The sequence below is a fragment of the Sapajus apella genome, unplaced genomic scaffold (genome assembly GCF_009761245.1).
Source record: "Sapajus apella isolate SASKATOON/1434 unplaced genomic scaffold, GSC_monkey_1.0 scaffold21, whole genome shotgun sequence".
In the NCBI taxonomy this organism is placed as follows: Eukaryota; Metazoa; Chordata; class Mammalia; order Primates; family Cebidae; genus Sapajus; species Sapajus apella.
Window position 1 is genome coordinate 1,706,428 of NW_022436961.1, and position 14,896 is coordinate 1,721,323.

Below are 14,896 nucleotides of genomic sequence, written 5' to 3' on the forward strand. Positions count from 1 at the left end.
GTTCAAGACCAGCCTGACCAACATGGTGAAACTCCATCTTTAAAAAAAAAAAAAAAAAAAAAGTAGTCATCCAAGCCTCGGAAAAAGAAACTAGTAAGTTTCGAGGGACCACGAGAGCAAAACCTGTATCACTTTTGTCCCCACAGGACCTAGCAGATGCAACAAACACCCAGAGAAGTGGTAAAATCATCGGACAGACAGTCACCAGTGAAGAACGCTTCCATCCCCAATCTCCTGACGTGCCCTTGATGGTCACACTTAGCACTCCTAAGGAGGACCTACCTCTTCTTGGCTGTCTCGGGTAAGCTGTCAGAGGTCGTGGAAGGCTGAGACATCAGCTGCCCAGGCTGGCTAAGTCGAGAGGCATTCATGCTATCCGGGCTTCCACTGACGGGACCACGGACCTTGCTCTAAGGGACAAAATCAAAAGAAATTAGGAGCCAAGTGATGAATCACACTTTGCATTCATGCCACAGTATTTTCTCAGGAGACAACTGGCTGCCAGATGCCAGAGCTATCCCTAGAGCCCACCAGCCAGCTCCCCTACCCTAGGGTCAGCTGGTGCTTTGCATCTGGCTTCAAAAATGTTTCTGCATCAAAAGGGGGATGTTTGAGGAAAGGATTCTAAATTTAGGAGACCAGGGTGCCTACATTTATTTGCAGTTTTTTTTTTTTTTTTAAACCAGCTTTATTCCTTTATTTATTTATTTATTGAGTCTCACTCTGTCGCCCAGGCTGGAGTGCAGTGGCATCATCTTGGCTCACTGCAACCTCCGCCTCCTGAGTTCAAGTGATTCTCCTGCCTCAGCCTCTTCTGTATTTTTAGTAGAGATAGTTTTTCACCATATTTGCCAGGTTGGTCTCGAACTCCAGATCTCAGGTGACCCACCAGCCTCAGCTTCCCAAAGTTCTGGGATTCGTGATCCACTGCGCCCGGCCCCTTAATGAACTTTTACAAGAAAACAACAGGAAAGTATTTTTACTCTTTTCCACACAAAAGACACACAAAAAAAGGCTATGGGAGTTCCTGTGGCTCGCATCCTATATGACCTGGCTGAGAAGAAGCCAGGACTCCCTGACTCCCAGGGGGCTGCAGCCACTGTCCCTCCCAGCTTGAAGGATCAAGCATGGGCTCCCACTCCAGCTACCTGAGCCTCCTCAGCTCATAGCCCATGACCAGCCACCAACCTTCAGGTCACCCCTCTGCTGATCTCTGCCCCGCATGGTCCTCACCCCACCCGCGTGACCCCCCCGCCCTCCCACCCCACCCCACCCCACCCCACCCCACCCCACCCCCGGCACTCACTGTGGCCTGCAGTCCTTTATCCTTTCACGTGTCCCTCAGGCCATGGAACTCTCCTGGCTCCACATCCTCCTCTCCAGCAAAACCTCAAGGCCCACACATCAAGGAGCCATGCAAGTGCCCAAGCCTTCCATTCCTTGTTCTCCTGCTGACTGTGCCCGGGGACAGGCCCAGCATTGGCCTCCTGTGCTTCTGCCCTGGACCACAAGTGCAACAGGGGACGGTGCCTGCGCTTCCTGGCTCCCTCCCAGCCAGGCCCTGTCCCGGCTCCTGCCCCGTCCTGTCCTGTGCTGCAGAGGGGCGGCTCAACTCCAACCCAGAGAGCAGCCCTTCTCAGTGCTGAGGTTGGCCAGGGGCTCAGATCCTCCAGCTGCCTGGAGAGGCACTTCCCCAAATCCCAGATGTGATCACATCCCCACACTCAAGTTCCTTTAATATCGAGGGAAAAGACAGATCCTGCCCTGTGTCCTGTGTGCTTTGAAAATGAACATGGGCTGGGTGCTGTGGCTCACGCCTCTAATCTCAGCACTCTGGGAGGCCAGGGCGGGCAGACCTCTTGAGGGCAGGAGTTTGATACCATCCTGGCCAATGTGGTAAAACCCCAACTCCACTAAAAATACAAAAATTATCTGGGTGTGGTGGCATGAGCCTAGAGTCCTAGCTATTTGGGAGGCTGAGACAGGAGAATCCCTTGAACCCAGGAGGTGGAGGTTGCAGTGAAATGAGATTGTGCAGCTGCACTCCATCTGGGAGACGGAGTGAGACTTTGTCTCAAAAAAGTAAGAAAACATTATACAAAAATTAGCTGGGCGTGGTGGCGGGCACCTGTAATCCCAGCTACCTGGGAAGCTGAGGCAGGAGCACCACTTGAACCCAGGAGGCGGAGGTTGCAGTGAGCTGAGATTGTGCCACTGCACTCCAGTGTGTGTTACAAAACAAAGCATGGCCTGCATAAGCTCGCCCTTGCCTTCTTCAGCAGCTTCATCCTCCATTGCAGCCTCCCCACACACACCAGCCTGTCCCCACTTGGAACACACTGATTCCCCAGGCTCTCTGCCTTTGATAAAGTGACATCTCTGTCCTGGAATGTCCTCACTCTTTAGCTGGACAGCTCCTTATGAACTTTCTTATTGCTCCCTCTCTTCTAAGAAAAGCTGGAGCTCCCCCTGTGCATGGAAACTGCAGCTCATGCCTCCTGAAGCTGCTTCCCAGCCCTTCCCACCCTGAGCGGCTCTCGCTTATGCCCGTCTGTGCCCAAAGGATTAGGCCCTCCTGGGAACAGGTGCCATGCCTTCTCCCCGGTGTGTCTTGCTGGGCATACAGTCAGCATTTAATAAATGCTCAATGGATGTAAAGGACACATCAGGTATCATGTGCGAATACCTGCACCTCCCTCACCTCTTCAGATCCTCTCTATGTCATTATCCTGCTTTCTCCTTTTCCTCTCTTCTTACAGGAAGATATGTCACTCACGCTCCCAAGGCATGCCCAGAGCTCTGGCATGTGACCCCAGTCCCTCTGTTCTCTGCACTGTGTCATGCCCTCCGCCTTTGACAATGAGACTCTCTTAGGGTGCCACCTCCTGCTTCCACCATGAGCAACCATCTCCCTCTTTCCTTCCCTTTGCTCTTTTTTTAAAAAATTTTATTTCTTTATCCTCATTGTAGAAACTGACCCTTTGCTCTTAAAGGCAACGGATGCCTAAGTCACTCTTCCATCCGTGTCACCTTCTCTGCAGCCTTTCACAATGGGGCTCCCACTCCCAGCAGCTCTGGCTCCCATGACATGGCCAGGCCTGGCTCTTCTCCCACCTCAGTTCTTGGCTGTTTTGTTTCACATTTTCCCCCCATTGACATTCCATGGACTCACAGCTCTGTTAAGATGGTGTGCACAGAAAGCCCAGGTTACTGCACTGACAGCAGCGCGGATGCAGGCGATGGTCAACTAAGTCGCACTGCTGAACATGACAGTGGGCTGAACTGGTGGCCCGAAGAAGAATATGCCACATCCCAACTCCTGGAACTCCTCTGAGTGTGACCATACTTGAAGAAAGCGTCTTTAGAGACTTAATTAAATTAAGGATCCTGGCTGGGCATGGTGGCTTATGCCTGTAATCCCAGCACTCTGGGAGGCTGAGGTGGGCGGATCACGAGGTCAGGAGTTTGAGATCAGCCTGGCCAACATGGTGAAACCCCATCTCTACTCAAAATACAAAAATTAGCTGGGTGTGGTGGTCGGCACCTGTAATCCCAGTTACTCAGGAGGCTGAGGCAGGAGAATCACTTAAACCCAGGAGGTGGAGGTTGCAGTGAGCTGAAACCGTGCCACTGTACTCCAGTCTGGGTAACAAAGCAAGACTCCATCTCAAAAAAAAAAAAAAAAAAAATTAAGGATCCTGAGATGACATCACCCTGGACTATTTGGGTGAGACCCAAATCCAATGACAAGGGTTCTTATAAGAGATACCCCGATGAGGGACACAGGGGTCATATGAAGACAGAGACAGAGATTGGAGTGATGCAGTCACACACCAAAGAATGCCTGGAGCCACCAGGAGCTGGAAGAGGCAAGGACAGTCCCTCCCCAAGAGCCCTCAGAGACAGCTCAGCCCTGCTGACACGGCACTTTCAACTTCTGGGCTCAAGGTAACACATTTGTTTTTGTTTTTAGAGACAGAGTCTTGCTCTGTTGCCCAGGTTGGAATGTAGTGGCGTGATCACAGCTCGCAGCAGGCTTTAACTCCTGGGCTTAAGCGATCCTCTGACCTCAGCCTCCCCAAACTGCTGGGGTTACAGGCATGAGCCACCATGCCTGGCCCAAATTTCTGTTGTTTTAGCCTTTCAGGTTGTGATCATCTTTACAGCAGCCATAGGAAAGTAATACACAGATCAATGAAAATGATTAGCACAGGCCTTTCCTCTGACCTCCCTGCTCACACCAAGTCAAAAAACAGCGACATGAAAACTGAGCAGCAGCTGAGTGGGCTAATGATGGCTCTGTGGTGTCCCATGTGGGATAGCGGCAGTGCACAGACGCGGAAAGGCAGAGGCGGCTGGCGGGCCAAGGGCCCGGGGCCACAGCGCTCACTCACACAAGCGATCTTCAGGAGATTCCAGAGCTCCTTCTGCCGCTTCTCCTGCAGCCGGACAACAGTCTTCTCATCCTCATTCATCAAGCTCACCACCTCTTCCACCTTGGGCAGCAGTTCCAGTGCCTTCTGCTTGCAAACCACAGTTTTACTGCAAAGAATAAACATGACAAACTCTAATGGCATTTGGGCTGGAGAAAGCAGAAGCTGTGGCAACTGTGCATCTGGTCAGCAGCTGCAGAAAGTCGCTTCGCGAGGTCCAGCGAATCAGAGCAGAGGGAGGAAGGGGACCTCGCACCCAGCCTGCAACTCCCAGTCCTTCCTCCGGAGCAGGAAGGTTAGGGCTCATACCTGAGCTGTGTATAGATCACTCGCACTTTCTTCTCGAAGCTCTGAATTGCCTGAAGCAGCAGCCGCACCATTTCCTGACTGTCACCCTCAGTTCGCTGGTCTGGAGAGAGAGAGGGTAGCATAGTTCCTCAAGGAAGCCAGCAGAGAGTAGCGATGCCCCAAAAATGAGATAAGGAGAACCCCACTTACCTCGCGGCTTTTCTCTTAGTCTCCTGTAGAGCTCCCTTGCTTGCTCCTCTCTAAAATATACAAAGAAGTTCTGTCTAGATTTGAGGTAAAATATGGCTAATTTTTATATTTTCTTGGTAGAGATAGAGTTTCACCATGTTGCCCAGGCTGGTCTCGAACTTCTAGGTTCAAGCAATCCTCTTGCCTTGGCCTCCCAAAGTGCTGGGATTACAGGTGTGAGCCACTGGGCCTGGCCAAAAAAAAAATGTTTCTTAAGATTTGCTGAGCATGGTGGGATGCACCTACAGTGCCAGTTATTTGGGAGGCTGAGGTGGGAGGACTGCTTGAGCCCGGGAGGTTGAGGCTGCAGTGAGCTATGATTGTGCCACTGCATTCCACCCTGGGCAACAGAGCAAGACCCTGTCTCTTAAAAAAAATATACAAACACAAATACAAATAAAATAACTAGAGGGGAATAAAGGGTTAAGTAATCAGAGAAAATACAGAATCAAAGTTCTGACATTTGGAGCTCCTGTCCTAAGAATCCTAATCAGGGAACACTGCTGAGCTCACAGTGACACAGCCCTTGACAGGCTGACCCAGGCTGCCTGGTTCCCTCCATCTGCACAGCAGGAGCACATACACGTGATCTTCAGGTAGGAGTGAGGCGCCCAGAACCCTCCTCCCCTCCTGGAGCCAATGCCAAATACCTGACAAAGACTCAAACCAACCGTTTCCAGGTCCGACCTCCTAAGCCTCATCGGGTTCTTCCTTCTGTGTCTCACTTTCTGCTCTGAGCTATGCCTGCGTCAGGGTGTGACAAATCAGGGGAGTCTGATACAGGGGTAGAGGCTGCTTGCGTTTTACAGCCTTATGGATTACGGACTGCCTCTCAAATGCGTCATCTGAATTAATCGTTACACGTTCGTGAGGTCAGACTGCTTTTCTTGCCACTGAACAGATTTGGAAACTGAGGCTCAGTGATGATTTGCTAGAGATGACCCCACAGGGTATCATGCTCTAGAGGATAATGGTCCCACACAGCCACTGAGGGTTCCCTCAACACACACAGAAGCTCCAGGGGTGTCTGTGTGTGCTGGGCACAGTGAGACCCCCATCTGGTACTCACAGGTCATCCAGTGTCCCCCCCTGCTTCCGGCCCATGGGGCTCCTCTGCAAGTCCACGATGTCGGTCTGCAGCGCCATCATCCGCTCCACCAGGAGTTTCACTTCATTCTCCTAATGGAAAAGCTGTGCTAATGTCAACTGATGTGGTAGGAGCATTCTGAGATGCAAGATCTATGTGGGGGGGAAGGCTAGGGACCCTCCACACTCCCTGAGGACTCTCAACGGACTGGCTCAAAGGAATGTGGACTGTGGAGTCAGAATCGCTGCATTTGCCTCTCGGTCCACCACTTTCTAGTTGTGTGACCCCTGGGAAAGTTACTTACCCCCAGGTAGTTTCCTTTTGCATAAAATAGGCTTCTAACAGGGCCATTTGAGGAGTCATATAAGATGAAGTACTTAAAGCTTCTGGTGTGCTGCCTGGCAAACCGAAGATGCCCAAGGCACATTACTTTCTCTTCACTTAATCTGTCTATCTCAATGCCACCCAGCAGGAAGGCCCAGGCTGCTTTATCTCATAGATCATGAGTCCCAAGATGGGGAGAAGCACTCACGCTTTCTATGGTTAATATTCACCATTAAACACACATATCTATCAGTACTAATTTAAAAAGAGATATGAAGACACAGGTGAAGATCCTTGCCCAAGTGCACAGGCAAAGACAGGGGATAAGTCCAGGAAAAAGCCCCAGAGCCCAACTTCAGCCTTCAGTTTGTGTGAGTTTCTTAAGTCACACGTATTTCCTTTGCCTTCATAATTAACATTTTCAGTGGCGTCTGATTCACTCTGTCCTGACACTTTCTGCCTAGACCTTTTATTTCCTACAGATTTAGTGTCCCAATAAAATTTGTCAAAAACCTTCGATAAGAGGGAGTGGGAGTGTTGATCACCCCATCCTATGCCCTCCCTAACAGGAAACAGTCCCGGCTTTCCCCCAAGGGAACCTAACACTTGCTCCTTATTTAAACCTGGACCATCTCTGTCCATCCATGCAGCTCTTGCATCTGGCCACAGAGGGGCTCCCTTTACTGGCTACTCTCTTGGCCTCTTTCCAGTCAGTCCGGTTAAGCTCAAAGCATGGTGAGGAACACCTGATATTTGACAGAGATCAACCCAGTGTTGATGAGAAAGTGAGAAGTGGAAACATAAAACTTCACCCCCTCAGTAAGTTCAAAAACCCAGAATAAGTCTCCTACCCGCCCACAGAGCTCCACAGCCTGCTCCATTTCCCTCCAGGCCAGCAGCAGTTTATCTGATGCTGAAAAAAAAATTGAGAAGGAAAAACAAAACAAAACAAAATAAAAACACCACAAAACTAAAACGAAATAAGCAACTCAATTATAATAGGACAAAAGAAACCTCAGAAAGAGGAAAAGGAAAACAAAAACACGGTCTCTCAAAACGCATTGCAAAGTGCACACTCACTGATGCCAAACTCGGTTTGCTCGTTGTACTTCTCCAGGTCAATCTGGATGCTGGTTTTGAAGAAATCCAACTTGGCCTTGAGCTGCTGAGACATGGAAGCCATGGAATTCTTCATCTTGGAGAGGCAGCTGTTGTTCCGGAGGAGATTCATCCTGCAGGAACCACAAGGAACAGAGTCTTGGAGCATCTCTGGGATCCAAATTCCATTTCCTGTACAATAACAAAACCCCCTCAAATGTCAAGGGAGGTCCCGGTTATAATTATCATCATCATCATCATCATTACAGCAGCCACTCATAACTCAAGGACAATTTCCTAGCCCTCAAAAACGCCTGAGGTTCTGCACCAAACTTGGCATCAGACAAAGGAAGACACAAAGGGCCAATCATGCTGGCAAATGAGTCACACTGGGGAAGGAGTCGTAAGTCCCCAGCAGGACAGTCAGGGGAGTTTTGCTAATCCACATGGCAGTACGCTCCTCTGGGTTCCCAATCCGGCCGCAGCTCCGCCAGCCCACCCTCAGTTCTGCACTCCTCGCCTGTGCTGACCACACTCACCTCGCCAGGTCTAAAGGGGCCTCCTTCAGTCCACCCACCCAACCGCTTCCCGTCCATCCAAACCAGTGTTTCTCTTTTGTTGCTCCTAACAGTTGCTTCTGGGTTCCTGCCTCAGCCACCTCCCTGTGGCCAAAGCCACCAAGAACTTTTAAATAAAATAAATTTAAAAAAAAAAAAAAAAAAGCCTGGCACGCTACATGGCAGCTCGCTGTCCCTGCTGCAGCCGGTTGCAATCCTCCTTCAGGGTCTGGATGCTGTGCCAGACCTGGCCCCACACCTTCCTCAGCTGGAAGAAGGCAAGGTTCCTCTTGGGCTCTTGAACTAGAGAAAGAGACACAAGCAACTGTCAGAGAATAACCACAGTAACTCTCCTACAGTTAACCACATCCTGCCTCACAACGCTGCTGCACTTTCATGTTTTGTACCTACTATAGGATCACATAACTCTGGAGGGTGTATGCCTGGTTACTGTCACATACATGTTTTTATACCCATGACAGCATAAGCATGTGCCAGGTAGTCAATAAGTAGCTGTTGATTTGAAAAAAACTTTATGAACATTTGGACACATGTGTATAGAGAGCCATATGTTTCCAATAAAACTCCTTTTTTTTTTTTTTAAAAGAGATAAAGGTTTACTCTGTCACCCAGACTCATACAGTGGGGCTGATCATGGCTCACTGCAGCCTTGAACTCTCAGCCTCAAGCAATCCTGCCTCAGCCTCCTGAATAGCTGGACTACAGGCAGGCACCACCACATCTGGCTAATTTCTAAATTTTTTGTAGAGATGATATCTCACTATATTACCCAGGCTGGTCTTGAACTCTTGGGCTCAAACGATCCATCTCCTGCCTCACCTTCCTAAAGTGCTGGGATTACAGGTGTGAGCCACCATGCTCGGCCTAGGAGGGCGAAATTGACTGATGGTTTCCTGCACTCTCTCTTGCCTAGCTACTCCTTGCATGTCCTAAATAAGGAAGGCTGCCCCGAGGACCAGCAATACTGATTTCCTTCGTGTGGCTCCCTTCCTTAGTCCTGTCTCCCTCCCCTGCCTTGTCCCACACATAACTAATTATTTAGAAAAACAAAACAAAACAAATTCTTACGGATATAGCTGACACTTTCAGGTTGGGGCCGTGGGGAGATCTGAGTCTCATAGGTGATTTTACTGTTGTCGAAGAGAAAAACAAGATCCATGTCCAATGTGCGGCCCTCATTTAACTGTAAAGGGACAAGAACAAAGTGAATCTTGTGGATCCAACCCTCTCTTTTCCAGAACTTTCCCCACTGCTCAGCAAGAGCATCTTCAGCCAGCAAGTACGAAGCATTCATGAAGTCTTTCTTAACGTCTCCAGCCTACACCTACTGTCTGAATGCATTCCTATTTACAAACTTATTACATTCTATTTTACTCTGTCTCCCCTGTGAAGTTGAGAAATTCACTATATACTCCCCTGTGCAATGATTATTTCTCATATAACTTTATCTCCATAAGTCACCAGAGGCCGTGTCTTACACAGCTGTAGTTAACTCAGGTGCCCAACCCAGTTCTGTATACAGAGGCCGTTATAAATAGTTTCAGTTGACTCAAGACAGTGCAGCATCATTTTTTTTTAACACACTTGGAAGAGGGCCAAGTGGGCAACTTGAGAGATTCAAGTGCTACAGCATCACTTTTTGCAATAAAGGCAAGAGAAAGGCCTTGGAGGGTCTGAAAGTAACAAGCCCAGCAAGGTGATTTGTGTTTCCTATCAGGCCACACAGAGGAGCCCATACGCCAACTTACCAGGCAGGTATCTGCACTGTGTGATTAACAGACTACATGACAAAGTACAATGGAAATCTGAAGGTGTGATGAGTTTCCCAGGAGGCACAGCCAAAGAAAACACGGTGTTGTATACGAAGCCAGGGCTCACCTTGCTGTCTGAAATACACTGAGTGGCAGGCTTCTCGGGGATCAAAGCCAGGCCCGCTTCCTGCAGCAGCTCCTGGTCCTCCTCTGGGATGCCCGTGTCCTGCTGGATTCTGGCTTTCAAGCTCTGCAGACTCTCGTCCTCTGTCACAGGGTAGGTGTGGATGGTGCCTGTGACCATGTTCAAGATATGAACCAGCTGCAACACAACCCAGATGTTACTGGAAAACTGATTTCTTCAAGGACATGGCCATCTACTTGCCTAGCTCAGCTCTCTGCTACTCCCAGCATTTCCCAACCACACAAAGCAAGGGCCTAGCTTGAGGGTGAGAGGTCAGGTGCCATGTTTCGCATATTTTAGTCTTTCATAATCCTGTCTGTCTGTGGCTATGACCTCATAGCCAATGTCAATTAGCACAGCTGTCCTTTCTTTACTTATGCAGAAAGACGGATGCAGGAGCCTAAATTTCCTCACTAGGTCAGCTGGCCCCATCACCTGCTCTGTCCTAAAAACTGCATGTTCCTCTGGGGACCCCAGCTGTTGCCTCAGGGGTAACTAGGCTCCACGCTCACCTTTAAGTTTAAGATGTCATCCAGGGCCTTGAAGCAGCCGTTGGGCCCGTACGTGGGATCCGTGCCCCTTTGCCGGGGGTGCCACATCAGCATCAGCTGCAGCCACTTCTCCAGTCGCTTAGCCAGGACACTGTGGAGAGGAGCAGAGTGTGGGAGGAGACACTTCCAGCCAATGTTGGGCCACAGTGTGTGTCTCCCAGTATACACACAGACGGCAGCCAATGGACAGTAAACGAAAATGAAAAGGGGTTTATCGGAGAGAAACAGTATAAACATTTCCAATCAATTATTCAGGTGCTCACACCTCTTTCCTGGATTCTAAAATACCCCCAAATCAGAGATTCCTGACCTCCAAATGGCAGCATAAGAATGACCCATGAGGGCCAGGCGTGGTGACTCACGCCTGTAATACCAGCACTTTGGGAGGCCAAGGCGGGTGGATCACTTGAGGTCAGGAGTTTGAGACTGGCCTGGCCAACATGGTAAAACCTCATGTCTACTAAAAATACAAAAATTAGCCACATGTGGTGGTGTGCACCTATAATCTGAGCTACTCAGGAGGCTGAGGCAGGAGAATTGCTTGAAGCTGGGAGGCAAAAGTTGCAGTGAGCCAGGACTGCACCACTGCTCCCCAGCTTGAGTGACAGAGCAAGACTCTGTCTCAAAAAAAGAAAAGATAAGAAAATAAACGAAATGAATGAGGCTTTTAAAATACACTTTATAGGCACATCCTAGCTCAGGTGACCCCTACAGAATCTAGATCCCATGCTGCCAGATGTAGTGAGTTCACAGGACAAACTCCAAACTCCTTCCCCTGACCCTTGCAGAGCCTGCCTACTGTGAACCCACCCTTCCCTGAGGCCAACACAGCTCCTCGCCACCTCCCAAACGTGCCTCGCTCACCCCAATCTTTCCCCCTTAGAATTTCCTTCCTCCTTCCTCTTCATCTGTCCGTGTCCTTCACATCTGTCCAGACCCTTCCAAAAAGTTCTAGCTTAACCTGTCATTCCATACAGCATTAGTTCATCGAATCTTCTCTTCCACCCTGTGAATATGGTAATCATTATCCATGTCACTTAGTTATGTGTGACTGCCTTGTAGCTTTCTTTTGCACTGTATCCAATTCTGTACTATTACACAATATTATTAATTGTTTAGATTCTGGCTCTGAGACTGGATTGTAATGCCATTCAAATGACAAAGATTTATTTGTTGACTGTGACACAGAATTGGGCTACATGAAGGGTGGAAAGAGAAATAAGGTATAATTCCCTACCCTTAAAAGGACTGCTGTTGAACGGGAGATAAACCCTATGCAAAACTGAAGGTGATACAAGGTAGAGGCTATTAACGGCAATAAGAGGTATAGACAGATTGTTATGTGAACTTAGAAAAGAGATGATTTCTAAGCAGATGAGGGAAGGGAACCCATTCTAGATTTAAGATTAAGAAGGACTGCCGGGCACGGTGGCTCACGCCTATAATCCCAGCACTTTGGGAGGCCAAGGTGGGTGGATCACGAGGTCAGGAGTTCAAGACTAGCCTGGCCAACATGGTGAAACCCCATCTCTACTAAAAACACGAAAATTAGCCATCTGTAATCCCAGCTCCTGAGTAGGCTGAAGCAGGAGAATCGCTCGAACCCGAGGCAGAGGTTGCAGTGAGCCGAGAGTGCACCACTGCACTCCAGCCTGGGTGACAAAGTGAGACTCCGACTCAGAAAAAAAAAAAAAAAGATTAAGAAGGACTATGTCAAGTTCTTAGAGGACAATATCCTGATAACCTATTTAAAAGTCATCGGATGTCATTTCAGACTTGAATTTCTTTTTTCTTTTTTTATTGAGATGGAGTCTCACTCTGTTGTCCAGGATGGACTGCAGTGGCGCAATCTCAGCTCACTGCAACCTCCGCCTCCCAGGTTCAAGCAATTCTCCTTCCTCAAACTCCCCAGTAGCTGAGATTACAGGCACGCGCCACCACGCCCGGCTAATTTTTGTATTTTTAGTAGAGATAGGGTTTCACCATTTCTACTAAAGATGCTGGCCAGGCTGGTCTTGAATTCCTGACCTCAGGTGATCCACCCACCTCGGACTCCCAAAGTGTTAGGATTACAGGCATGAGCCACTGTGCCCAGCCCAGACTTGTATTTCTAAAAAAGGAAGAAAAATATGTATTCGTGTAATGCCACTGTGCCTTACCTGTTAAGATTATTGGGGTAGGGTAAAGAACTTGAAAACTTCACTGTTCCATTCAAGTCTTCACTGACAACAATGTCCATCTCACTCTTCTGCCGGACTTTTGAATGCCTGCAAATATGAATCCTGTTAGGTACAGTCACATGTTGCTACGACAGGGACACACTCTAAGAAACTCGTCATTAGGTGATGTAGTCCTTGTGTGAACATAACACAAACCTAGATGGTTTAGCCCACTACACACCTAGGCTGTATGGTACACCCTATTGCTCCTAGGCTACAAACCTGTACAGCATGCTCCAGTACTGAATACTGTAGGCCGGGGTAACACAATAGTAAGTATTTGTGTATCTAAACATATCTAAACCTAGAAAAGGTACAGTAAAAAAACAGTATTATAATCTCATGAGACCACTGTCACCTATGCAGTCAATTGTTGACTGGGATACCAGTGAAATATACATACAGTCATACATATCCCTACAACACTTAGCACTCAAGAGTCACTTTACATTTGTAATATCAGTTTACAACTATACAGGAGACTTATAGCCCCACTCTTTTAGAATAATAGTTCATTCACATTGAGTCAGGCAGATCCTTTGAGAGTTTAAGGCTGGTCAGGACTGCTTGAATGACTTTTTGAAGAGCAGCCTTTAGCAGAGTCACTGACCATCTCATGCCCAGAGTTCTGAGATAGTACTATTGCCTCCTTATCTCATCCTTGGCTTTTCCTTCTCATTTGCTTTACCTTCTGTTTCATCTATTACACATTCTTGTGTTTTGATAGAGGTTAAAATTGGGACTTCCAAACCTAGATTACAGCATGCATACGACATTTACACGAAATATGCACAATGTATGCACACACATACACACTTCCCTCTAAATGTACACAGCTAAATACTGTTTCTAAGGATAAGTGCATTTATACATTTCCCAACTTAGGGAACTTCTTGGGGTATCTGAAGTAGTATTTTAAGGTAAAAATATTTTTTTTCCCTGTTGTCCAGGCTGGAGTGCAGTGGCACAATCACAGCTCACTGCAGCCCCAACCCTGCAGGCTCAAGCAATCCTCCCACCTCAGCCTCCTGAGTAGCTGGGACTACAGGTGTGCGCCACCACACCCAGCTAATAGAGACGGGGGTTCACCATGTTGCCTAGGCTAGTCTCAAACTCCTGGACTCAAGCAATCCATCCACTTCGGTCTACCAGAGTGGTAGTGCTAGATTATAGGGGTAAGCAACGGTGCCTGGCCAGTAAAAATAATCTACACACAGCTGGCTTCAAATCTTGGTAATAAGAACAGTAAATTTGAATAATGCTTCATAGATAACCAAGTACTCTGACACAGAGCATTCACTTATTGTCATGACAGGCCCATGTGGCAGACATTATTTTTAGTCCCCCAATTTGGACCAAAGGAAATGATGATCAAATGATTTGCCCAAGGTCATACAACAGAGTAGCACAATCAGGGGCTCAAACCCAAAGTCTGGTGTTCTTTCCATTCTGTCTGAATGTCCAAATACAGTTTTTCCTCAAAACATCTGGGAAACTCAAATAAAAAATGCTTTGCTCCAAACAATACTCATTGGTAAATGGTGAACTGGCCTCTCTGGAACACACTGGAAAGCTAGAAGAGCTGGCGCATGGCAGAAGCTGGTGCTTCACAGCTTGGGCTGACACTGTGACAGCTGTGAGTTGGGAGCTCCGAAGCTTTCTAATCATGTAAGTGTGCAACAAGCCTCTGCTAGAAAACTTAGGCTGTTGATGGGAAATTAGAAAAGGACCCAAAGTAAGATGCTTATCGCTTGGGCTTGTCCTAAAATGTATTTCAAAGTGGCTTTATAATAGAATTGTAAAGCTCGAATTGCGTTTGTCTGGAAATTACTATTTACCTGCCATCTGAGATGAGATAGTAAATATTTTTAAGTTGCCCAAAGCATTAAAAAGTAGATTAGTCCTCAAAAGAGCTCCTTATTGGGTTTCAGAGAAATCTACTTGAAACTGGCCACCTGGCCCTCCGGCACCGATGAGGGAAGCTTTAGGAAGACGGCTTTGCAGACAACAGATTTCCTACGAGGACGCTGAGTCTTCAGAATGTATTTTCAACACGCACCTGTTCTTCTAGTTCTAATGGATTTTAATTCATCTTGTCATAAATAAGGCAAACGCTCAACAAGTGACCTGAATA

The 14,896-nt window shown here is 48.0% G+C and overlaps 1 protein-coding gene across 5 annotated transcripts in view; it reads right to left on the minus strand.

Annotated features, from left to right (window-relative positions):
• The window catches only part of IKBKB (inhibitor of nuclear factor kappa B kinase subunit beta), a 61,953-nt gene that overhangs the window by 6,057 nt on the left and 41,000 nt on the right, over positions 1-14,896 (minus strand). For 4 of the 5 annotated variants that reach the window (XM_032288080.1, XM_032288077.1, XM_032288079.1 and 1 more), the window contains 12 exons: positions 12,703-12,810; positions 10,505-10,634; positions 9,936-10,130; positions 9,126-9,240; positions 8,216-8,339; positions 7,462-7,613; positions 7,233-7,294; positions 6,040-6,149; positions 4,932-4,981; positions 4,743-4,842; positions 4,395-4,542; positions 283-410 (listed from right to left, as the gene is read on the minus strand). In XM_032288080.1, the coding sequence (XP_032143971.1) occupies positions 283-410; positions 4,395-4,542; positions 4,743-4,842; positions 4,932-4,981; positions 6,040-6,149; positions 7,233-7,294; positions 7,462-7,613; positions 8,216-8,339; positions 9,126-9,240; positions 9,936-10,130; positions 10,505-10,634; positions 12,703-12,810 (1,422 nt within the window). Of the gene's footprint in view, positions 1-282; positions 411-1,306; positions 1,462-4,394; positions 4,543-4,742; positions 4,843-4,931; positions 4,982-6,039; positions 6,150-7,232; positions 7,295-7,461; positions 7,614-8,215; positions 8,340-9,125; positions 9,241-9,935; positions 10,131-10,504; positions 10,635-12,702; positions 12,811-14,896 lie in introns of those variants that run through there. The other variant, XR_004271925.1, reaches the window with a different exon arrangement.